This window comes from Pteropus vampyrus, unplaced genomic scaffold (assembly GCF_000151845.1).
Source record: "Pteropus vampyrus isolate Shadow unplaced genomic scaffold, Pvam_2.0 Scaffold50, whole genome shotgun sequence".
NCBI classification, from domain to species: Eukaryota; Metazoa; Chordata; class Mammalia; order Chiroptera; family Pteropodidae; genus Pteropus; species Pteropus vampyrus.
The window spans coordinates 5,359,084-5,384,274 of NW_011888831.1; the positions used below are offsets into that span (position 1 = coordinate 5,359,084).

Sequence of the window (25,191 nt, forward strand, 5' to 3'; positions counted from 1 at the left end):
GGGAGAGGAAAGCACTGGGTGTGTGTTCCTGGCTGGCAGTTATTTTTATCTGGTGAACCTCGAATACAGATCTCAGGTGGTTCGAGTGAAAGGCACAGGTAACCCAATACTGCGCTTCGACCCAGCACGCTCCTCCGTCAAAGTGCCGGCCAGCAGTTCCCTTCTCCCTCCTCTAGCAATCCTGCTGCAGAGGGTGGGAGCTTCGCGTCATCAGGGGAGAAATAGAGAGGATCCTGAGGGACCTCAGAGCCGACCCTGGCACTTGATTCCCCATGAAGCGCTTCTCAGGAAGACAGGCTAGGAGGGTTCTGACGCCCAGTGGAACTTCACAACACCATTTGTCTCCTCTGTCCCCCAGTAACTTGCCTTGCAAAACGGGAAAGAAATTGGCCCACTTCCTCCACCTCCTATCCCAGAAGGCCTGGAGGCTGCCAGCAAGGCCTGTTTACTATCATCTAGTCATCCTCCTCCTCCCTGGGGCCCAGGCAGGAGGGCGTCATTAACCTATTTCACAGATAAGGAACCTGAGAGCAGTGGGCCCAGGAACTACAAAGCAAACTGCCAGAATGAGAGTCTAAGAGAGGAGGCCAGTAATGCCTGGTGGGGAAGTACTGTGGGAGATGGTGCAGCCAGATGCAGTATCCAGCTCATTACCCAGAGTCAGGGAGATGCAGAATTACATGCATTTGGTTTGTCTCCCTTCCTTCACCCCACCCACCTCAGCCCAGGCTTCCAGACCCATTTCACTTATAATCTGAGCCCACCAGGAACCTGGAGGGTTCCAGAAGATGACTAAACCTTGCCCAACCAACAATCCAGGGGGGCGGGAACAGAGGGTCCCGTGTGGTATCGCTGTCTGTGCTGGTGTGTGCACACAGCCTTAGGTACACACACAGAGTCATTTGCATATCAGGAAGTGTTAAACTGAGAACAGTCAAACACTTTAGGAGAATAGCTGTGGGAATGGGGGTGGAGTGATAAGAAGGAGATCAGGGCGTGGGAGGAGGAGAGAGCTTGGAGAGGACATATTTTCTTCTCCTCTGAGCCCCTTTGTCAGATCACCCCCAAAAGCAAAGGGCTTAGCTACAGGGTAGCTGAGAAAGGAAGGCTCCCAGCTCAAGGAGGAGGAGGGAAGGCTAGATTCCTTATCTCTGAGGCTTATCTGAAGCAGTGGCTGTGCAGGATCCTGCCCCCTCTTCCTGGAGCCACAGACCAGGCCTCCCAGCTGGTCCCTCCCTCTTTCCCTTGCTCTTGCCTCATCCCAAGAAAGAACCAATCAAGAGCCCAGGGTGAACAAGCTGTGGGGGAGAGGGGAGGCCCAGGCTCACAGTTTTTGCCTTTGGGGTATGAGCTGTCCGGTATGAGGCAGGCAAGGAGGGAGTGTCTTCACCCCTAAATCTGTTGTTATCTCTGCCCTGACAAACGGAAATTCAAGTTAGGCCCAATGACAGATGAGAACAGCAAGTTGGAATCTGAGAGTGGCAGGCTTCTGATGGGGACATGCACCTCCCCTTTCCTCAGGGAAAGGGTGTGTTGACAGAGACAAACAGGCCCTAACCTGCATTCTCTCCTGGCACCACACCACCACACCGGAGAAAATGATAGTATCAGCTAACACTCTGGCTGAGTTCTAAGAGCTTCATACAAACATATATAATCCTCACAACGGCCTCATGAACAGAATACAGTAAGTCCTCAATGTCGTCGATAGGTTCTGAGACTCTAAGCGAAACCAATTTACCATACCATCGGCTAATTGATATAAATAAGAATTAAGTTTCTCATCTTATCAACATTATAACGAGGACCTGCTGTACTAATATTAGTATACCCAGTGTGAATAAGAGGAAAATGAGGCACGAAGTTTCATTAATCTGCAGGTTCATTAAACTGCGGAAGGCCTAGAGCCGGTAAGTGGTCAAGGGGGGATTCAAAGCCGGGCCCTCTGGTTCCTTTGTTTGAACTTCTTTCAAATATTCATCCTTTTAGTAATAACAACTACCGCCCCCCTTCTTTTGGTACAGTAACTCATAGTTTATAAGGTGTATTTCACATGTGTCTGACCAGTCATCTGCCTGTCCTCCTTCCTTCAGTGCATAAGCACCTGGCATTGTACTAGGTTCCAAAAAGGATCACCTGGTCTTCCCAACCCCGTGAAAAAAAGGGAGAAGATAATGGTATTATTTTCATCTTCATATGAGGAAACTGAGGCTCAAGGAGGTTATACGTGGCTTGCCCAAAGCCAGTGGTTTTCAAACTCTACCACATGTAAGAAATAATATGGACCAGTACATACACAAACATACACCAAACCGAAGTTTCATGAAATGGTACTTAATATGTGTGATACATGTCGATATTTTCTTTCTCATTTGTTTTTAAATGCCGGTTCAACCTACCGCCTCGTTCAGCCTTGAATGCTCATCTTGCTGATCTTATCAACACTCTTCCCTTCCGTTCCACCCAACCCCTCTGCTGTTGTCGAGACCCACTAATGGTCGAGATGCACAGTTCGTAAAACAGTGCAACAAGTCTACTATTCATGGCAATCAAGTCTCGACCTCCTTCTGAGCCCAGACCGGAGTCCTTGTTTACCTACCATACTGTTCCTGCCTTGAAAAACATTACTGTACCTTCCAATAAACTCCCGGCGAGATCCACCACAGACTCAGTTTGGTGTGTGGCAAAGTATCCGCACATTTCAATAGTTATTCCTTGGCTAATAATAGATCCCCAATCCCCTGGGACACTGGGCGACAACATTGTATAAGTATGCAAATGTGTATTTCACAATTCTTGTAAGAATTAGTTTCTACTGACCTACAACTACATTTCTTATACTTCCTTTATATCATCATCTTATGTCTCAGACTGCAAAACACCTAGGGAGAGAACTTTACAGGCCATGATCACTCTGCATAATCTCCAGACCCATCTAATAAGCCCTTTCTTCAAAGGCAAAAATGTCTTACATCTGTATAGGACTTCCTTTTAAAAATATTTTAATAATATTCTCCTCCCAGTCTGATTCTTACAACAATGTCTCCATCTTGGAGAGGAAACTGAGGTACCTTCACAGACAGCTGGGGTTGGTCTGATACCTCAGAACTGTGGCATGTCTTGAAGCGGCACAGACAGCCCCTCACCTCACACTTCCTACCACAGTGCCTTGGGATGGTGCAAACGGTTCCAGGAAGGAGGAAGGACCACAACCAGGGATGACAAAGAGGTCTCACCTTGATTGACAGATAGAGACTCCCAGAGCTCAGTGTGGAGGCAATGGCTAGGCCCCCACCAGACAGATCCATAAGTAATGCCGACGCCATGGTCACGGGTGATGGAGTGTTTGCCACCCCCAACCTGGTTGTGCTGCTTCTCCTGCCTTTCCCAGGACAGTCAACAGAGAGTTGGCGCTGAGAGGCACAGTCCCTTTTTGGCAATGACCCTGGCTGCCTGATGCCAAGCTGTAAGCAGAGCAGTACCACAGAGTCCGTGGACCAGAGGACTGGTCCAGGTCCTCCTTCCTTTCAAACTCCAAAAGCAGTTTTAGATCACGACACTGTCTGACAAGAAGGCCAGAGCATATACTCACCAGCAACAGGGCTTCCAGCTGGTTAATGTAGATCTCTTCACTGGCCAGGAACCCTGAGAGGACCAGCTTCCTCATCTCTAGGCCTTTCCCTGCTTCCACCTGTATGAAAGCAAACCAAAAGCCAAAAGCTCATGAGAAAGAAGGCCAGAATCCTGAATGGCCAGTTTTCTTGCCTTTTATCTTTTCTTTAACTAACATTTTTGTAGGGGATAAAAGCCAAATATACTTATTACAGAAAATCTGGCAAACACAGAAATATCAAAGGAAAAGCAATCACCCATATTCCTACTGCTAACATCTTGCTTTCCCTCCCAACCCTTATTCACATTCCTTTATTTTATACCAGTTCATCCATCCATCCACCCACCCACTCACCCACCTACCTACTCAATCTTATAGTGAGCAAGACAATGAAGGACCTGGCCTCATGTGTGAGGGCAATTTAATGGGGAACACAGTTAAGAAGAGAAATCACAGTCATTAGAGAGGCAGGGCATGGTCACATCAGAGGGCACAGCAGGAGCCAGAGGAGGCTCCCAGAGGAAGTAATGTATAAACTGAGAGTAGGGACAGAAAGAACGAGATGAAAGTGGCCATGGGAACCCCAGCCATGTGGCCTTCTTGCTATACCACTGACTATATCTTCCTGTCCTTGGGGGGGCTCAATCCCACAATGGAAAGGGCTAACTGTAGGGCCCTCAACCTTACCCCTCGCACCATACCCACAAGCATTTCCTGACTGCCTCACTGTATAATGCACATCTCTGCTGTGGTGAAGATCATGCCTCATTTAGCCTTGAATGCCCATCTTGCTGATCTGTTACCAAGACTTCCCTTCGGTTCCACCCAACCCCTCCGCTGTTGTCGAGACCCACAGCATCCCACTCTGCAGCCCGATTCTTCTAACTGGCCTCTGCCTCTCTCCCCTCCCTCTGCTCCACACACCAGAGCCAGATTAACCTTGAGAACGCCACCTTTCACCTGATACTGCCAAGGTCATAACAGCAATACAGCAAAATCTGATTATCTGGGGATTCAGTTAGGTTACCTGTTCATTTATTTATTTATTCAACAAATATTTACTGAATGGCCACCTGACCCTGTAGATACAACAGAAAAAAAGGATACAGTAGTCTCTACTCTCATGTGGCTTATAATCTAGTGGGAGAAAAAGACGTTAAAAAAAAAAAAAACCACAAAAAACACTAAACACAAATATAAATTGTGATATGGGGGGTGTCCAGTCTATTCTTTACTTAAATACCTTCAGTGGCTCCTAGTGCCTCTCCCTACCCTTTTAATCTCCTCACAGCCATTAGATCTCTTTGTCTTCCTAATATGCCAGGAGTGTTTCAGCCTGGGAACTTTGGTTCTTGTTATCCCTGCAGCCTAAAATGCCTTCTCCCACCCTAGCTCTTGTCCTGTCTGAATCCCACCTCTCCTTGCAGGCACAGCTGAAGCTTCTGGCCTGCGGTGTCAGCTCTCACAGGACTCTGTGGCACTGCCCCTCAATCCTGACATGTGCCCTATCTCGTTACCTGACCGGTGATTTCGCAGGGCCTTTGAAGCACCTGCATCACACTCCTGTGTACTTCCCTGAAGCCCGGCGCCACGTGATACCCCTAACATGTGGGTAGCTAACATTAATTAAGCCTTGTTAAGTCCTTTCCACTCTCTGATTTGGCCCTCAAATGCCTCATTGAGGTGGGTACTATAAACAAATGGAAACAAACAAGAATTAAAAGAGGGAAGGGACTAGCCCAAGGTCACAAAGCTAAGAAGAAGCAGAGCTGAGATTCCTCTCCAGTCTTTGAACACCAAATTCCATGCTCTTCCACTGCTCTGATAATTTCCTCTCTCAAGTTCTCTTTTCAAACATCAGCTGTTTACCTGGAATCTCAAACAGAGTCCTCTCTGGGCATCAAATGCACACCCTAAGCATAGACTGGGAGAGCGTATGAAGCCATCGGGAATTTTCCAAGTCCTGAGAAGAGCAGCTTTCCCTAGCTGCTTTCCCTGCCCCAGCACTCGTGTTCTCACAAGCTTTCCCACCCTTTTCTGGGAACTTTATCCTTGGCCTTTCATTAGCAAGCCAGTTAGTAGATATATGCTGTAGGCTGCTGCTCCCCCACCCGGCGCCCCCGGCCAAGTCTCTAAACCAGTATCTGACCCTGTGATAGAAGAACAATGTCTTGCCAAAGAGGTCCACATCTTAATCCCCCAAACTTGTGAATATGTTCTCTTATATGGCAAAAGAGACTTTGCCAATATGTCTAAGTTAAAGATTTTTAGATGGGAAGATTATCCTGGACTATCCATGTGGACCCTATGTATCACCAAGGTCCTATGAGAGGGAAGCAAGAGGGTCAGAGAAAAGGTGATGTGACCATAGAAGGGGAGATGGAGGGGGAGAAACTGATTGCAAGATTGGAAGATGCTGCATTGCTAACTTTGAAGACAGAAGCTGGGGCCATGAGCCAAGGAATAGAGGAGGCCTCTAGAAGCCGGAAAAGGCAAGCAAACAGATTCTTTTCCCTAGAGCTTCCAGAAGGAATGCAGCCCTGCTGACCTTTGTAGACTTGTATGTAAGTGAATAAATTTTGTGTTGTTTTAAGCCACTAAATGTGTGGTAATTTGCTTCAGCAGCATGAGGAAACAGGTATGGACGCCAAGCTTTAGAGGACAATAGTTACTTATTGATGGCTTCACAAGAACCCAGCACTGTTCTAAGCACTTTCCATGGATTAATTCATTGGAAACCCACAATCTGGAAGGTGTTATCATTATTTCCTGAGTCACAGAGAGTAGAAACTGCCAGCTACCTGAAGCTGTCTGCATTACGGATGGGCAGCATGCCCTCCCAGGAAGATCAGAGCTTAGAGCAGGGCCCCTCAAGGCTACTCGAAGAGACCTCCCTGCACATCACAGAAATGCTGCTGCTTCTCCAGCTGACAGATGGGAACCCACCCTCCATGTTGGGGTCAATGCTCCCCTGTTGTGCCCCCTTCTCCTCCTATTCCTTGCACCCAAGGATTTGCCTGAGGACCTAGAAATCACTTGGGGCACACTGAGCTTAACTGTAGAGTTGGTTGGACTAGGACCAGGGTGATGGCCTGGTGATTTACAGCTCCCTCCAGGCCTTCATCCACCTGCCATGAGCACCGACCCCTGTGTCAGCCCATTTCACCAAGATCCTCTCCTCGAGAGACTCCCACCTCAGAGTCCAATCTTGAAAGGGCTCCCCAAAAGGCAATAATGAGTCACCCTCAAGATTCTCCCCCACTCTAGGCCACAGTCACTGTTTTGGCTGGCATGAGGGTAGAGGTGATGTGAAAGGATGCGAAATTAAATTGTGTCATTTTACCATAGGAGGGCTGTTCTCAGTTACCACCAAAAATCTCTTCTATCTTTTCTTTACTGTCTTCAGACTCTACATGTTCCTAGTGTAGAATTATCTGGAAATTCACAATTGTTTCTTGACTCCCTATGGGGCTATTCTTATCATTTATTATCATAAATGTCAGGGCTCAACATTCATTCATTCACTCCCCATTAGGTGCCAGGCACTGGGAATACAAGTGAGGGAGACAGTCTCTGCCCCCAAAGAGCCCTCCAGAGGTACCCACATGCCCAGCCAGAATCCCCAGTGAGTTATCTAAGGGTTCAGGGTCCCACAGCCTATGCCATGCTCCTTGCTAGTCTCCCAGCACAGGAAAGCTGCCTTCTCAGTGACACTGTCCCACTTTCTCCCCAAGTGGAGCTTATGAAACACAGCTGCTGTGGGTTCATTCATTCCTAGCATTTTATACAATCTGCCAGGCTGAAAGTCTGTCAGCTTGAGGTCCCCAAATCCAAGAGGTCAGGTCACTCTGGTAGGGACAGTATCTACAAGTAAGGCTTAGCCAGCTCTGGCTGGTCTACTACAGTAGGGCTAAATAAAGCCTCCAAAGTTTGGTTCTAGGCCAAGCCAAGACACAATCTATCCAGGAGCTTTGCTTTCCTCCAAGACAATTATGAAGACTGAACAGGCTGTGCTGCCTGTGATTCAGAGCTTTAGGCCAAGCGGCTCCACAGATAGCAGAATTCAGCTCACGGGCCACATCAGTTTGCAAGGAGCATACTATTTGGGTCTGCTCAGGGTAGATGCTACTGGGTCCAGGGGCTGTGTCCATGCCAAGCATCATCCTCAAGTCAGCTGGCGCCTCCCTGAGTTGAAACAATGCAGGGACATCAAGCTACTCCTTCCCTTCTCACCGCTAGGCACCAGGGATGTATCTTTCAGTTAATTCCTTAGCAAAATATAGAGCCGAAAGGACAGGGGCAACTGCTGGGGGACAAAGCCCAAATTCTAGCTGCCCCACTCTGCTGAAGAGTGGATCCCTGGCAGGTCCCATGGCAACCCAGCAGAGTTTCCAAACTTCAGTTGTTCATATTGCAACTTTGCAGTTTTGTCATACTCATATACCACCTACACTATTATTTACTTAATATTGTTCTTAACCACAACTGTCTTCTTAAAAACACAGCCCTATCCCATGTATGACATTTGAAATTATTGGAAAGATGGACGAATCGTATTTTTTATAATATACATTAAAAGATATACCTAACTATTAAAGTGCAAAATATATATCCAGGTGCTGCCTAAAAATCACCTCTCAAATCATCACATATGTGGCCCCCGCTTGGGGAAAACACCCCAATTGGGGACACAGGCATGACCATCACTGATTTTGGAGGGAGACTGGAGCAGGTGACACAGAAATATAGGCATTTCAGACAATCCATTAAAAGCTGGCACAGAGTAACACCTGAAGGGTTAATGTGCATTACAAAAGGATTTTTATTCCTAACAAATGATTTCCCTTAAATAGCAGCTTTTATATAGCAAGGCCCCTATCGGCTCTACGAATCTTAAATAGAATTGTATGAAAGACTTGGAAAGTATACAGTACTTTGCAGATGGGAGGTGATGCTGCTATTGGTATTTTGTTATTACTAGTCTATTGATTATTAACTTCTCAAAGGGAAGTACGGGTTGAAGGACATGGCAAGCTCCAGTCCCAGCTCTGGAGAAAACCACTGTCATCTTCACATCTGTCCCTCAGGAAGACGAAGCATCTCAGAAATTACACTGAAAACCAGATTGATTTATAGGACTGGCATCTGGACATAGGCTCAGGAACACAATGACTGTTTAAGGTAAGTACTCTTGAAGTAAAGTAATAGCAGAGAGAAAACTGTCTTGGATTCCTACCAGCTGCTGAGAAGAGTATCTTGTAAGAGTGTGCCAAGACCATCCACAGCCCAGGGCAGGAGCACACCCTCCAGAAATGTCCCTTGACCACACACAGGCACACACACATGTACACGTGCACACACATGCATCCAGTCAGCCCTGACTCAACCAGAAGTGGTCTCTCTCTCCTCCTCTGAACTTAGTCCCCTTTTATCAGAACCCTTCTCATGGCCCTGACTACTTTCTTGTTATATTCCTATTATCTGTGCACTTGTCCCCTTGCCCTGAACTGTCAACTCTTTGTGAGAAAGGACCATCTCATCTCCTCTCATCTCATCTCCTCCCCCGTGCCAGGCAGAGTGCTTTGAATAGAACACAACCTGATTGTCTGCTGAGTGAATAAACGAGCTTTCTTACCACCTCTCTGCAACCACCCTGTTTGTCTTCTCCCTCTACAGCTGGCCAAGCCTGGGAGAGGAAAAAGGCATCCTAGAGGTGTTCAGCGTGAGATAGGAGGCCTGCAATTCTCCAACGCTCAGAAAAGGTCCCCTCCTCCGACACTGGAGACAAGTCCAGAAACACTGAGGCAGCAAGGTAAAGGGGAAGATTCATAGAGATCTAGGAGGAGCAGCATTTTTAGGGGTGATATGTGACCAGGACCCCTTGGCATCCATGTGCTGCCTTCTTAGAACACCTGAGATGGAACAAGGCAGGGACATGGTAAACCTTCTGCAGGCCTCATTCCACAGATTCACAGGGCACCAGTCAAGCACCAAGCACTGTGCAGCATTCCACAATGAATACAACGTGGCCCTTGCCCTCAAGAAGACTAGGATATACTCGAGGAGGGAGACATCTAGAGTTCCAAGCAGAGTGAAATATGGGCTAAGACTGAGGTATAAGCCAGAGTCCAGGGTAAGGGTGGACCCACACAGCAGCATATGAGCAGGACCCCATCCCTGCTAGGAAGGGTTCCTCAGAGAATGCCCATTAGGAACCCCACATACTTCCGTGGCACACACTACTGAGCTCCCAGCCAATCCCTTGGCCTGCAATCTATTTTTACCTCTACTAGCTCCTCCTCAGAACCACACTGTAGCGTGAGTAGGGCAGGGCTATGCTCCCCACCTTACCGGAGAGACGCAGAGGCCCAGGGAGGCTCAGTGACAGCCTCCTGCCCACAGCAATGCTCTGTGCACAAGCCCGCTGGGGTGCAGTGTTGCCTGGGCAGACAGGCCTGGGGCCCATACATGAGTGCTCTCTGTTAGGCAGCCTGGCTTGCAGTCTGCAAACTCCCTGCCATAATTTCTAACTAGCCCTCCCTTCTGGCCACAGAACAGAAAAGAGGTGAGAAAAAGGCTGAGGTTAGAACTCTTAGAAGTGAGCTTAGGAGAAAGAAAGACCGGTTTGGTGTGCCGTTCCTTAGGCAGCACTAGAGTGGTTTTAAGGGGAAGCCCGGCCCCTGGGGAGGAGGTGAAGAGAAGGGAAGGGATTGAAGCCACTCCTCTCCTGCTCTACCTTCAAGGCGACTTCTCTGACAGGACAGGGGTATTGCTGTTAAGAGTGCCCACTGCCCCAGAGTGGGTGGGCTGGGGGCCAGCAGATGCTTCCTGCCTGTGCCCACCTTAAGAAAAATGTCTACCCACATGGCTCCTGCCTCACCTCCCCCTCTTCAGTGGATCCAATTCTTTTCCTTCAAGGAAGCTCAGTGACCTCTGGTTTGCTCTCTCTCCAAATGTTCTCTTGCTTTAGCCCAGATTCACTAAGTCTCGTTGCTAAGAAAAGAGTGGCCCCCTTGGCCTGAACTTCGTAAGTGCACTTATCCCACTGTTACCATGGAAACAATGAATTATAGCCTCCTGGTTTCAAGTCAGCCAGCTCCTCTGGGGCAGCAGTCTCACACCACTGACCTGCCCACCAGGTGACTCATGTCACTGCCAGAGAAAGCCCCCAGCACAGCTGGCCTGGGGAAAGCCAACGGCCACTCCCCCTGAGGACAACTGGTCCAGGGGAGGAGGCAGGCACAGCCCTTTTCCCTCAGGAACAGCTGCCAGAGAGCACAGCCCCTCACGTCGTCCCCTCGCAGTAATGCGACAGCCTCTCTCAGACTGAGTGAGGTTTGTGCACCAATCAGCCATTTCTGCTCGCACACAGCTTCACACAGTTTCTGCAGTAGAGAGCTGATAGCCCTGCCCCCTCCCCCGACAAGCATCCAGGGCGTGTCACATTCCCACCTTCACAGCCACCAAGAAGGGGGACCCTGAGCCAGGGCTGGTCGGGGTTCCCAGCTCGCATTCCTCCAGAAGAAACACATCTTCATCCTCTAGAACCTTGTCCAAAAAGCCTATTGCCTCCTCTTCCTCTTCCATTGCAGCCCGAGCCGCGGAGGGCAAACAGGAAGCAGGGTCCACGCAGCAGCAGCAGCAGCAGCAGCAGCAGCAGCAGCAGCAGCCGTTGCCGCCGCCGCCCGGGAGGGAGGCAGGCGGGCAGGGAGGGGAAGAGCGTGCAGGGCAGGCCTAAACCAGCATGCCGGCCTCCCCGGAGTCAGTCCTGGCACCTTGCCACCGGCTCCCGATGAAAGGCTCCATTATGAACCTTTTCCTGCGGCCGCTTCCCGGACCTTCTCAGCGCCGGGCTGCGGGCCCGCCCCGCGCGCGTCTCCGCCCTGAGAAAGGGGAAGCGGGTCCTCCAGGGCAGCCCCGCAGGCCTGGGCCGCCTCTCTGTGGAGCTCCGCGCCGCCGCCGCCGCCGCCGCCTTGATGTCAGGGCTGTCAGTGGAGGAAGGCGCGCGCGGGCGGAGCAGGGAGCAAGAGGCGCCCCTGCGCGGCCACCGGGCCCTTCCTGCTGTGTGCGCGGGCCGGGCGCAGGCGGGGCACCGCGTTCCTGGGCCGCCGCTCCCGAGGTCGGTCCCGGCGCCCCGCCACCGCCGACCCCGGCGATCCCGCCCTTTATAGGCTCTGAGGTTCGCGTTTGCTATTAATACACAGGAAATGCACGACTTCACTTGCGAGGTGGAGCCCTTCCCTCTCTGTGGTCACCCAGCCAGCCGGCTGGCAGAGGCTGCTGGAGCGCGGAGGAGGGGCGAGGAGGCCGCAAACGGGCCGGTCGCAGGGGGAGGTCTGCTTCCCAGAGACAGGCTTTATTTACAGCCCCTCTCCAGAGCCCGGCAAGCCTGCAGGGGGAGGAGCGGAGGAGCAGCTGCCTACACAGCCTCGCGGACGACCAGGGCCAACCTTAGTGTCACCTTGGGATCCCCACAAGCCTCAGTCTCCTTCTCACCTCTGCCTCAGGTCCTGACACTTCACAGAGGGGAAGCCAAGGCCTGGTGAGAAGCCAGTTTCCAGCCCCCACCAGGGTTGGGGGAACAAGGCTTTGTGCAGAGAAGGCCTGACTCGCTTCGCCACAACAGCACACTGCCGGCCAAGGTCTGCAGCAGAGCCACCTTGGACGGCTGGAGGTTCCACATTTCCTACTCACAGATGCTGCCGAGATGAGCAATACTACCTCCCTGGGGCTCTTTTCTCTCAAGAGAGTCTGCAGCCCAGTACAGCCAACTCCACAGGAGAGGGGTGCACATGACCCAGGACCGGGAGCAGGATCAGCCCTGCCCACCCCCAGCCTGCTTCCCTTGGCTGCTTGAACGGTTACGAATCTGAACAGTTACGAATCCAGAGGGTGAACGGCACATTCTGGTTCCCTAGCCGGGATCCAGAGATGGACATCCATCCACTCTCACGAGAGAGGGGAGCTTGGTTCTATTGTAAAGAAAAGCTCTTTACAATACGACACCTAGGGCAAAGTTGTTGCAAACTCCGGCACCCATGATGGTGCAGATAAGATCAGTGAAGTGAGCCGGGTGAGGACTGGGTGAACTGAAGAAACCACCACTCAGCTCCAGCTGACGGCTGCCAGGGGCATTGCAGGGTCAAGGTTGTCTCATCTTGGATTGTTCAAGAGAAGCTGGAAATCTGAATTATTAGGTGATAGCTCTCTATTTTAAAATGATGGCAGTTAAATTACATTTAAAAAAAAAAATGGTGCGGTCTAAATAAAATGTATCTGTGCACTGAATTAGGCCCACAGACAAGGTTGCTGCCTTCTTGCAGCTGGTTGTTTCTTTGAGGGAAAGATAGGAGTAGTGTGGGGGTGGAGGGTGGGGGTTCCCTGAATAGCCCCTCTATCCCTTTTCCTCATTGGACCTGGCATTTCGGAATCAAATTCAGCTTCACATACTACCAGCCCATCACTTATCTTTGTAAACCTGTATAATATGTGCCACCACCTAGGTAGATCAAGTGAAAACTCAAGATTCCAAGTGGTAAGCCCTGAAGCTCAAGCCCCACTCAAGCCAACTTTCCCCTCTCAATCTCCTCCCCCCACCAACCATATTTCCACCCAAGGATTCCCTTGAAATCTTCCTGATGCTTCTAGCTCACAATTCTCCCAGTACAGTTACCAGGACTAGCCAACTGTGGCTCTTAGTGATATAGCCCCACCAGTTTCTTGTGTGTCTACCACCAGCCTCCTAATGCATGTCACATCCTCTGTCAGGTGGCACACCTGTGGCCACAGGGGGAAGAGTCAAACTCTTTGGAACTCATTTCCAAATGAGTTCCAAAGAGAGTCAAACGCGTACCATCCTTGGCCCACCTGGTGTCATCGCCTCTCCTTTCCACGGGGCACCTCGGCTGAAAACAGAGTCCTTGGCTGAGCCTTCAAGATGGGTGGAGGGTTGAGGAGCAGAGAGGAGGGAAAAGGAGAATGGACATGGTTTCTTATTCCAACTCCCCCCAAAAGTCTGTGAATGCTCTAAGCTCTAGGTGGGGCTCCTGCCATTCTATTAAGCAGAGAACCTGTCCTTACCAGTGACAGGTAGCTTCCTGTCACCGAAGTGGAAACACAGGTATATAGGGTAGGCTCTCTGGGGCCTCAGGGCTGACAGGGTTCCACAAAGGCATATGCCACCTCATACCCCACCCTCTCCCTCAGTCCTTGGTTTTCCCCTGTCCCTGCCCTAGCTGGGTTATAAATAGCCAGGGCACATCTGAAGGGCCCTTTCAGCTACAATTCCTCATTTGGTTTGGGCGGGTGAGTCTGTTCCCAGGGCTTGGGAACAACCAGGCCTGGCATTCCCCAGCACACAAGTGTGCCAGCCCAGGGCTCAGTGCCATAGTTTCTGTCTCCCATCCTGCAGGATCTAAGTGCATGAGATGGGCTACCCCCACGGTCAGACAAGCAGGTGGCATGGGAAAAGGGCCTCAAAGCACAAGGGCCCCTCCTGTGTCCGTTCCCCCACCCAAGGGAGCACGAGGCGCCTTTAGAGGCTCTCCATTTCCATTCCTTACATCCCTATCCAGCATGGCAGGACTGATACCCAAACCCTGAAACCCTGAAACCTCTCAGAAGCTACTCCCTGAATATCCATGGCATCTCTACTCCACCCCATCCCAGTTGGCTGGAAATTCCAATGAGTAACTAGAATGCCCTTCCATCTCCATCGGGTACACAGACTCCACTCAGAGGCCCTCAGTCCTCCCCCTGGAGGGGAAATGACTCACAAGTCCCAGTGATGCTCCCTCCCTTTCCTCTACAAAGGCCTGGAGCCAGCCCTGGACCTGAGCTTCCTCTCTGTGTCCTCCACACTTCACCTACTTCAGCCTGGCTCCTGATCCTCCTCTCCAGAGAAGCAGCCCACTCTAAAGGCCCCTAAATGCCTCTTTCCAAAGTCAGAGGCCTCCCTCTCTACTCTTTGGCCTCTGCAGTCTGGATGTTCTCAAATCCCTCAGCTTCCATGACCAGGTTGGTGCTACTTCTGACAACTGTTTTAGGCTGGCCCTTTTTTCTCCTGCCTCCTATAAATGCGGAGTCACCCATTGAAGACCCAGACCCAGCCCTCTGCTCTGCCTTTATCCCTTCTCATTTCTAGGCCAACGGTAGCTCTTCACCATCTGTAGCTCTGGCACCTTGCTCAGCTCCAAGAGTGACATCTGTGCTGTCAGCTGAATCTCCTCACTTAGAAGTCCCATCAATAGGCCCTCGACTCCACATATCCAGACTGAACGACCCTTCCCCTTCCCTAAGCCAGCTTCCCCTTCTGGCTCTCCACTTCCGTTGGCGGGGCCTCCATTTTGTGACTCTTCCTTCCCTCAGGCCCCACATCCCTTTTACCTAGTCCCTTTGGTTCTTCCTTCTTTTCCTTTTCTAAAGCCACCACCCCAACCAAGGTTCACAGCATCTCACACCTACACAACCACAACAATAGTCCATTTTGACTCCTGTTCTTGTCTGTCCATCTATCTGTTCATCATTCATTCATTCCTACCCAGCGAGAAGGCCTGGCATTACAAATATGCAAATCTGGGAGACACAACCCTGCCATTAAAGTGCTCTCAACCTTAGAGGGTGAAAGACACATGACCAAACAAAGCAGTGTTCTCATTGATCAACACAGTAGGGACATAGGACAAAGACACTAACCTCTGCCTGAGAGAAAAAGCTTTGTAGGAGAGTTGAGTGGCTTCTGAGCAGCATCTTGAAAGTGGAAGGGTTTCCAGGCAAAGAAAGGATGGCAGAAAGGGAAAATGTTTTGTAAAGAATCCCAGAAAGCACAGCTGGAGGACAGAAGAGAAAAGGGGTCCGAGATGTACTTGGAGAAGTGGCTAGAAGCCCGCCTTGGAGAGTGAGGGGTGTGGACTCCCCCATGTGCAAGGGGCACTGACAAATACCTAACACTCACTAAGCCCACATTCTCAAAGCCACCAATAATTTACTCTTCTCGACACCACGGCCTTCTCTCACATTCACTGTCAATTTCCTCATTCTCATACCCATTCACTTAACAAGTATTTATTAGGTGCCTACTGTGCAACAGGCATTGTGCTAGGATTCAGAACACAGCCACAAACAAGACACTACATCTACCTCCCTGGAGTTGATAGTCTCGGGGACAGACTGACCACTGTAAGCCAAGGCAGTGCCAGAGGAGAGGTATAAACTCAGAACTGTAGTGCTGAGGTACAACTCTTTCAGAAAGAATAATATGGAAATAACTGTGATTTTAAATGTTCACACCCTCTGACTCAGCAACTCCATTTTAAGGGATTTTTCTGCAAAAACATTTCTACAAGGGCACAGAGATCTATGTACCAGGTGTTCACTGCATGGGTATTTATACCAGTGAAAGACTGGAAACAGCCCAAATGTCTAACAGAAGGGGATTGGTTAAGTGAGTTACGATACATCCATAAATGAAATATTGCATATAGTCACAAAGAAGAATGAGGTAGATCTTTAATTACTGATACGTAAGATGTCCACTTATTAAGGAAAGTAAGAGCAAATTGCATAACAGTACGAATAGTATAAAATATGACCCCACTATATACATGTCATGTGAAAAAATAAGGAGAAACATAAAACTAATTCTTAACAGAAGTTCTCTCTGTAGGATGGGACTTTAGGAGACTTTTACTTTCTATATTATGTATTTCTGTAAAGTTAGAATTTTCAGTGATATAATCAGGGAAAATAAATAAGTTAAAAAAAGAAGTGTGAATAAGGCTACGATTGGTAAAGTAGAGTGAGAGTGAGCTTTGGGAGCACAAGACAGGCTCATCTGATGCAGCAAAGGAGGAGTCACAGAAGGTTCTCTGGAGGAGGTGACATTGAAACTCATACCTAAAAATGAACAGGGATTAGCCAAGCGAGCGAGAGCTGCAGGGCAAACAGGACTGTGTGAGGCAAAAAGAAATGAGTTCAGTCTGGGTGGTGAGTGTTCATTCATTCAGTCAACCAATATTTACTGAGCATCTATGTGCGCCAGGAACAGTTCTATGGCACAAGAGTTTGCAATGAGCCAGTGTTTTGTTACAAGATGGACAAAGCTTCATTGTAAAGCTTTCATTCTAGTTGGCAGGTTGGTAATGAGGCCCCCAGAGGTAGGCAGGCGTCAAGAGGTCAGGGCAGGCAGGGCCTTTACAGCATTGCTAAGGGCTAGATTTTACCATGGGACAAAAGGAAGGCATAGAAGGGTTTTAAGCAGGGAGTGACATGACCATTCTTCAGTGCATCTCTACCGCTGACATCAGATTACTCTTTCTAAACATTGCTCAACCTGTGCCCAGCAGAAAGCCAAGTCAGCCCAAATAAGGGCAGTGGGGCTCTTACTGATGACTCAGCTGATCAAACTGTTGACAACAACCTCTGATGCTTGCTATCTCCTGAAAGCGCCAGGCACAGCCTCACCTCCAGGCCTGTCCTTGGATTGAAACCCCTTCTTCCTCCTCTCCATCTTTCAACTTTCTTGGTAGAAGCTCAAGCTCTACCTCTAGATTTTCTGGAGCTCAGTACATCCTGGGTCAATGAAAAGTGACTTCAAGGGCCCAGTGTCAGGGACAGGCAGAGTCGGCTACAGCTGCAGATGGAATCAGATTCATCTTCCTGATAACTGTGTTCCTCCTTCTGCCTTATCTACCTCTATTATAGCAGAAGTCATTCCAAAAATCTTGTATAGAGTTCAACTACGTAAAGCAAATGTTAGCTGTAAGCCAGTACATGACACTATTTATATAGTAAAATGTATAAACAAAAATGAAAAGAAAAAAAAACTTTCTTGGATTCTGGATTTGAATCCTTGCTCTGCTTCTTGCCAGCTATGTGACCTTGGGCAAGTCATTCAAACTCCAAGGGCCTCAGTTTCCTCATCTTACAGATGAGGATAATTATAGCACCAACTCTGGGGTTGCAGCAAGGACTAGTTCATGTAAGGCAGTGCCTGGCAGATGTCAAGCCCTCAGTAGACACCACCTATGCTCCTCTTCTTTGGTAGTGGTGGTGGGGCGTGGGGAATACAGAAGCGGGGAGCCCTAGCCTATTCCCAGCTATACCTCCCACCTCTTCCAATGCACCCAATGCCCCACTCATACCACTTTCCTTTTTTTACATTCCAGAGGTGCTCCTGCATTCCAGAACTTACGCCTTTATTTGGAATGTCCTTTCTGATCAGTGCCCAGGCAGAACACTATCTATTCTGAGGCTGCCTCCTACACGCTCCCCTCCCTGATTCCCCCACCTGAGATCACATGACTCCCCTTCGGATGCTGTACATCTCTCAAGGCTGTTGTACAGATGGCCTTAAAATAAAGGAATTTTCTCTGTGTGTGTGTGTGTGTGTGTGTGTGTGTAGGGAGGTGAGAGGCAACCCCTATTCATACTACTTCTCTACAGCATCCAGAACCACATCTTGCAAAAAGTGAGTGCTCAGAAAATAAGAACAGAAATGACCCTGGGAGGCTTACAGGGCCAGGCAAAGGGTCTCCCAAGAAGATAAAATAAAGGTTCAAGTTGAGTGGGCAGTTCCTATGGGAACTGGTCATGTGATGTGGGCTCCCAGGGCTAAAGGGAACCCAAAAGTCACACAGTCCTACCAAAGATAGAATCTCCTCTCTACCTTCAGTCACCAACCTCTGCTTGAATCCTGGCAAAGACAGGAAGCTCATTACCTGTCCCACTGCTAGACAATTCTAACACTTGAAATATTCTCCTTAATATTTATTCAAATCTTACCTCATGGCAACTCTATTCTCATCCTGCCCTCCAGGGCAACACAAGATCATTTTCTTTAATTTAATTGGGTCCTAGGGTCCTACTCAGTAGAAACTGGTTTCATAGAAACCATCCGCCCAATCTGAACACCTTGACTTACCTTCCCTGGGAGACCCTTCACCTTGCCCCATAAACCTCCTGGGGTCATTGCCATCCACTAAATCTTTTCTGGGCACCTACCTTTTCCCACTTAGTAAATGCCAAATGTCCCCTGAGGGACTGCCTCCCCACCAAGAATCACTGTTCTAGACTAACGTTTCTAACTTCCTTGTAGACCAGTGGTTCTCAACCAGGGGTGATTTTGTTCCCCAAGAGACATTTGATAATGTCTAGATACATTTTTGATCATCACAACTGGGGTTTGCTACCGGCATCTTGTGAGTAGAGACCAGGGATGCTGCCAAATACCCTATAATACACAGGATGAGCTTCCACAACAAAGAATAATCTGGCCATTTCCAGGGCACAAACTTTGCTCTAAACATACAGCAGAAGTAGAAACCAGGCTCTGAGGAGGGAGGACTTACCAGCACTTACCAGCGCTAAATATAGCGGGCCAAGCACCGCTTTAGCTCTATTTCCCAGCACTTCCCTCCTTCCTCAGCTCACAAACCCTGGTGGTGGGTCGGGGCCCACAAGGTAGGCTTAAGGGGAACATCCTCGCGGTGGGGCCCAGGGAGAAAAGAGGGAAGATTATGGCCACATGGAAAATGGCCCAAGGTAACTCTAACCCCTTCCCAAGCAGCTGGGTCTTTGTGCCCAAGGTGGCACCTTCCAGAGGGGCCTTCGCCCTGCAAATGCCACTGGGAACAGCACTTCTGACAGGACTACAGCAGGGACAACAAAGTCTGAGAGCAGCCAGAGCTAGAGGCTCGTGAAGAGCTGGGTTCACATCCTGAAAGAGATTCGAATTCAACCATCACCTCGGGAGTAGGTCTTCCATGGGGTGCAGACCTAGCGTTGTCACAGTCATTATTTCACTTGATCCTTGCAGCAGCCCTCAGATAGGAGATATTCATCCTCATTTACAGCTGAGGGGATCGAGACTCTACAGGTTGCCCAAAGTCATACAACCAGAAAGAGGTAAAACGAGGGTGCTAAGGCTCCTGTCCTGCAGAGGCAGCAGAGAGCGGTGGTGCCAGCACCCTACCACTGACCAGCTGTGGGACCTTAGTGACCTCCATGGTTTCCACATCTGTAAAATGGGCTCACAGTGGCGCTTACCTACTTCACAAGGTTGTGGTGAGGACTAAACGAGTTAATATTCATAAGTGCTATAAAAGTGTCCAGCATTTAGTAAGTGCTATGAAAGTGTTACTCTTCTTTCTCTTCTTTTTTTTTTCTGCCACACAGGCAGGAAGGTGAGGGTCTGTGTGGCTCTCCAGATAGAAGCAACCAGTCCAAGGTTGACAGGAGCATCATCCACGTGAAAGAAAGCGCAAGCACCCACTAGTGGACAAACTAGGTGAAAATGATGGAAAATTGAGTCTCTGGGCTGAGCCAGCCTGCGGCTGGGGTGTTTTCTGCCCTTCTGCACCCTGGTAGAGCAAAACCACCAAAGGCCGTCCAGCCTCCGTCCCCTGGCGGCTCACTTCTGTGTAGCCAAATACCTCAATGTGAGGACCTCAGGCTTTCAGGGTACTTGTTTCAGGGGCAATTTAAAACCTGTTGGTGTCATTACGTGGGTCAGCTGGCCTCCCTGTCCCACCCCCAAAGACTTCAGGGTTCAAGAGCAGAGCATTGGCCTGGTCGGGTGCACCCTCATATCCACAGTGCCTAGGACCTGCAGGAGATCAGCAAACCTTCACTGAATAAATGTTACCTTGGAAGCAGCCTGAGTGGCAGATGTGAAATACATTAACGAACTATGATCCCGGCACAATGGCAGGGAAAAGGACACCTCAGGTCAGCCAGGTGTGCTTCATCAGGGAAGACCAGCTCCAAGACAGGTGTAAAAGGGGGGATGGGCTAGAGAGGACAGGGGTGAGCCAGAGAGGACAGGGAGGGGGCTGAGGGTCACCACCAGGGCACTATTTCTCCTTACTTCTTTCTTATCTCCATCTCAACTCAGACAAGCTAAGGAACTGCCCCCACCCCCCCACCCCCTCGAGCCTTAGTTTCATCTATAAGTGGTTGGAGTTGAGAACCGTGGACTCCTAGCACAGCTCCTGGTGTGTAGGAGGAACCAGTTAATCTCTTCTTTGCAGTGGGGACCAAAGATCCAGAAGGGGAGAAATGAAGAGCGAGGCTCCTGAGCCAGAGGTTGGCAACTTGAGGAGAGCATGTCTCTGATTCCACCAGCAGCTGGAAACACCCGAGAGGCATAAAGACCACGAGAGCCACTAACCCACCCAACCCAGGACTCAAACACTGTACGATGAGAGCAGACTGGGATACAATCTCATATGCTTCCAGCTCTCCATGTTGCTTTTCCATTCATGTAGCAGCAAATTCTTTGTTTTGCAACCTCAAATTCCAAACCCCAAGTCCTCAGAAGGGACCCAGAAAGGGAAGAAGGAGCAGTGATTTGTCCCAGCTTCATCCCGAGACTGCATTTGGCCTCCCTTCCACCATCCTGGCCATCCCATGGCTTCTTGGTTCAATTCCACAAATACCAGGTGAGCACCCCTAAGGGCCCACTGAGGAGCTGCTGACCATCATGGAGATGATCAGGGCAGTAACTGTGCACACTTCCCAGACAGGGAAGGGCTCAGTGATGGGCTTTAAAAGCTTCACAAGGGAGGTGGTGTCTGAGTGGACCTGGGAGCACTGCACAGGCTCCAGAGTTAGAAAGACCCAAGTTTAAATCACTGGCCCCACTGGCTGGTCTTGGGTAAATTAAGTCACCTCTCTGAGCCTCAGTTTCCTCAACTGTAAAATGATAATCACTGTATCTACCTCACAGAGTTACAGTTAGCCTTAAATGAGACAATCTATGTAAAAGGCTCAGAGCAAGTCTAAGAAGCTGTGATAATGAGGAGGGGGTGGGATGGAGAGAAGGGGGAGAGAGATGAAAATGACAACAGTGATCCTTTCGACTCTCCTCCACCCTTAATCTTTCAATTCTCCTCCCAGCTGGAGTTTGAACCTCTCAATTCAGCCTTTTATTAGACATCCTTTGGCCTCCTCTGGGTATCGCAGGAAGTACAGAATGAGCTTGACACTGAGCAGTGCCCACTAACATGTATACAGACTTCACAATTTGCAGTGCTCGACCTGACACCATCTCATGGAAGCCTCGTCACAACTGTGTGAGGTCAGGAGGGAGGAAATTCTCAGTATCTTCACTTTACAGATGAGCAAACGAGCTCAGAGAGGGAGAGTGATATCCCTCGGCTAGAAAGTGGTCGCACTGAGGCAACACCCAGATCTTCTCTCTGCCTTGTGGCCCCTTTTTACCGTGCCTCCTGAGAAAGGAGACAGAGGAGTCTACGGTTTGTGGGAGCAAGCTTTTCTGTAAAACTATGGTCCTGGTAGAGGGATGTGTGTCCCCACTTGCAGCTGAGATCGAGAGTTCCTGCCCCTTCTTCTCAGGCTGAAACCAGGCGCTCAGCTGAACAGAACTGCCAGTGGTCTGTGGCCCTGGTCCTGCCAGGGAGCTCTGCTCGGCCTGGGCTTGGAGAGAGTGAGGCATCTGCAGGGCAGGGCTTCAAATTTCACCCTGATACCTCGGGCAGGTGGGTGCTGTACAGAAGAGCGAGGCTGTAGGGTGCGTGCTATAGGGGAGTGAGGAGCACGTGTCCTGCCAGAGACCTGGCTTCCTCTGGGTTTCCACACCTGGAGGACCGATCCAACTCCAGAAAGGAGGTTGCAAAAGCAGATTCAGTCACTGTACAGTAAACATTCACTAGACCGGGTCTTGCAGTGCTCTTGGCTGCTACCCCTCTAAAAGCTGATGAGAGAACTCTTGTGCACCCCATTCACCAAGGACTGAGCACCCACAGTGAGCCAAGCCCAATGCTGCAGGACTCAGCTGAGCTATCCAGGTCTGTCCTCTCAAAAATTCTTCAGGTAGTTAGTCCTATTTAGAGATGAGGAAACTGAGGCTCAGAGGGGTTATGGCACTTCTTCCAGTGTCTCACAGATAGAGAGAGCAGATGTGTATTTGTCCAAAGCTCATGTTCCTTCCATTCTCTGGGCTGCTGGGAGAATAGGGCTGTAATAGTTAAGTTTATGTGTTAACTTGAATGGGCCACGGGTGTCCAGACATTTGCTGAACATTATTCTGGGTATGTCTGTGAGGGTGTTTCTGCATGATTAACATTTGAATCAGTTGAACAATAAAGTAGATTGCTCTCCCCAAAGTGGGCAGGCCCCATCTAATCAGTTGAAGACCTGCATAGAACAAAAAGGCTACTGAGTAAGTGGGAATTCCTCCTGCCTGACTGTTGAGCTGAGACATGGGTCTTTTTCAGTCTTCAGACTCAGATTGAAATATCAGTTCTTCTTGGGTCTCACGCCTGCTGGCTTTCAGACTGGAACTTACACCAATGGCTCTGCTGGTTCCAGACTCAGAGAGGAACCTCAGCTCTCCTCAGTGTCCAGCTTGCTGACTGCAGATCTTGGGACTTCTCTATAACTGAGCACGCCAGTTCTTTAAAATAAATCAATTAACATCTCTCCCACTGCCCCCTCCCCCACTGGTTCTGTTTTTCTGAAAAATCCAGACTAATACAAAGACCAAATCTTGAGCTTCCAAGCACAAGTTGGCTGCATTTTGGGGAATGCCAAGCTGCCAGAGGCCAGATATTTGAATATCTAGAACAATTGTCTGATTTGGTCCAAAAGTCCCCTCAGTTCCCAAGGCTCAAACAGGAAGCCTGGCAGGGAGGGGACCTGCCTGGTGACATGAGCAGAGCCAAGTAACAGAAATCTTAGCTTTCTTTTTTCTTTCTTCTTTTTTTAAAAACCAAAACAGCCCACAACTACTCAGGAAGAGGTGTGTCAACTCTTTTACCTCAATGTAAATAGCAATACTTGCAAAGTCCACTAGATGGGGCCAGTGACACAACAGAGAAGGTGGGGAGGCAGGGGTGCATCGAACTGTGTCAACTAGGATCTGCAAGTTGAATAAATGCTCCCCACCCCTATCTTGCATAACTTCTAGAAAATGGTGTAAAAATCAAGCCTTGGGTTCCCAAACATTTTAGCCAGTTGTCACTGTAGCATCTCTGGATTTCAAAGTCCTCAAACCAAGTTATTCCCTCATAAGCCACCAAGCAAAACGGGCAGTCACAAACTGAAGTTAAGTCACTGCCCCAAAGCCTCAGAGCTCCGGCAAAGCATCTCCCCGTTATGCCCGTGACCTGTTTCACAGAGGATCTAAAAATCTATGGACAAGCACTCCGGCAGGGTGGTCATATGATGAGGGAAAGAAATAGGAGAGGAAATAGGAGGCAAAGAGGAAAGCAGAGAGGAGAGAAGAAAATGGCAAAGATGCTTTTCTCTTCAGCAAGCGGCTCTATTTGGCCACATGTTCTCGACTCCCAGCAAGCATTCCTGGCCCTGTGTTTGGTGCTACAGTAAATCTTCCTGCACCTGCTCACAGTGGGGTAATAGCTGGGACCGCAGGGGGTCTCTGAGTCCTGTTGTGGTCAGAGACCTGAAGGCAGAGATGAAAGCCAGAGTTTTCTCCTTACTTCCCCAGTTGGCCTCAGTTCAGGTTCCAGAATACCCTCTCTTCTATCAGTAGCAAAAATCCTGCCCTGCATGTCCAGGATGCCTGTCTCTCACTTGCCACCGTTCCTAGGACAACAGAGCAACACCCCAGAATTCTGGCTGTGGGGGACCTGAACCTGATCAACACCCTCACCCATCCCTTCCACCTCCCACCTGCCCCCACCATCCCTTCCCAAACTTGCACTGCCTGGCAGCCACTGAGCTCTGCCTCTGTTGCCATGGCAACAATGTGGCTTCCCCCAAGTGGGAAGCCGGTTGCCAAGGCCCTTGTTGCCAAAGGCTATAACAGCCACCCTGGTGTGTGAAGAGGGGGGTGAGAGCTCAGCAGAAGAGTGGAGGGTGGCCAAGGAGGCTGGGAGGAAGGGAAGCAGGGGGTTCTCAAGGAATGGTAGAATCCAGGCAGCTGCCCGATTGGATTGGGGGGTGCTGGGCCCTGTATGAGGAGAACAAGTACCTCACTGCATCTCGGTGATTGTTCCTTCAGAGTATGAGAGGGAAGAAAAGAAATCCCCCACAAACACACTTGGGTAAGTCCTCTACCAAACAGAACCAGGTGCCCCCAAACCCCCTCAAAAAGGAGAAACAGTTCTGATTCTCCTCAACTTCAGAAAAACAGCCCCCCAGGAATCCCTCTGTCTCACTTGCTCATGTGTCTCAGACGCACGCACACAAGCTGGGCCCAGACAGAGCCGGTCCCTGTGGCCAGAAACAGCATTAATTAGAAGGATTACAAACCTCCACACATTTCTAGCTCCCTGGCCTGTCTCAGAGCACGTACTTAATATTCCTTTTAAAATGCTTCTCTTTGGGGCAGAGCTTCCACCAATCGACAAAAGGAGAGGTGAACACCATTAGGGCTCATTCCCTTCCAGAGTCAACATAGGAGGGCTGGATGGGGCCCTCGGTCCCCAGGGAATGCTACAGAATCAGTTCACTCCAGCCTACATTGAGCACCGAGGCCGGCCTTAGTTTGCTGAGCTGGCATCTGTACATTTACAGCTCACAGGTCACATTAGCAGCCACTCCCCAGCCCAGACCCAGAGAGAAGAGCCTGTTCCCTCCATCCTTCTAGGGAGGCT

General features: G+C 49.7%; 1 protein-coding gene and 1 long non-coding RNA gene across 2 annotated transcripts in view; one reads left to right on the forward strand and one right to left on the reverse strand.

Annotated features, from left to right (window-relative positions):
- Positions 1-25,191, reverse strand: part of ABR (active BCR-related) — a 183,969-nt gene that overhangs the window by 72,314 nt on the left and 86,464 nt on the right. Inside the window, exons 4-5 of the mRNA XM_011359903.2 lie at positions 11,066-11,347; positions 3,593-3,691 (exon numbers count right to left, since the gene is read on the reverse strand). Of these exons, the coding sequence (XP_011358205.2) occupies positions 3,593-3,691; positions 11,066-11,347 (381 nt within the window). The remainder of the gene's footprint in view (positions 1-3,592; positions 3,692-11,065; positions 11,348-25,191) is intronic.
- Positions 13,221-17,986, forward strand: LOC111739421. Its single transcript, XR_002780253.1, has 2 exons — positions 13,221-14,629; positions 17,779-17,986. It is a non-coding gene; the product is annotated as an uncharacterized LOC111739421 (long non-coding RNA).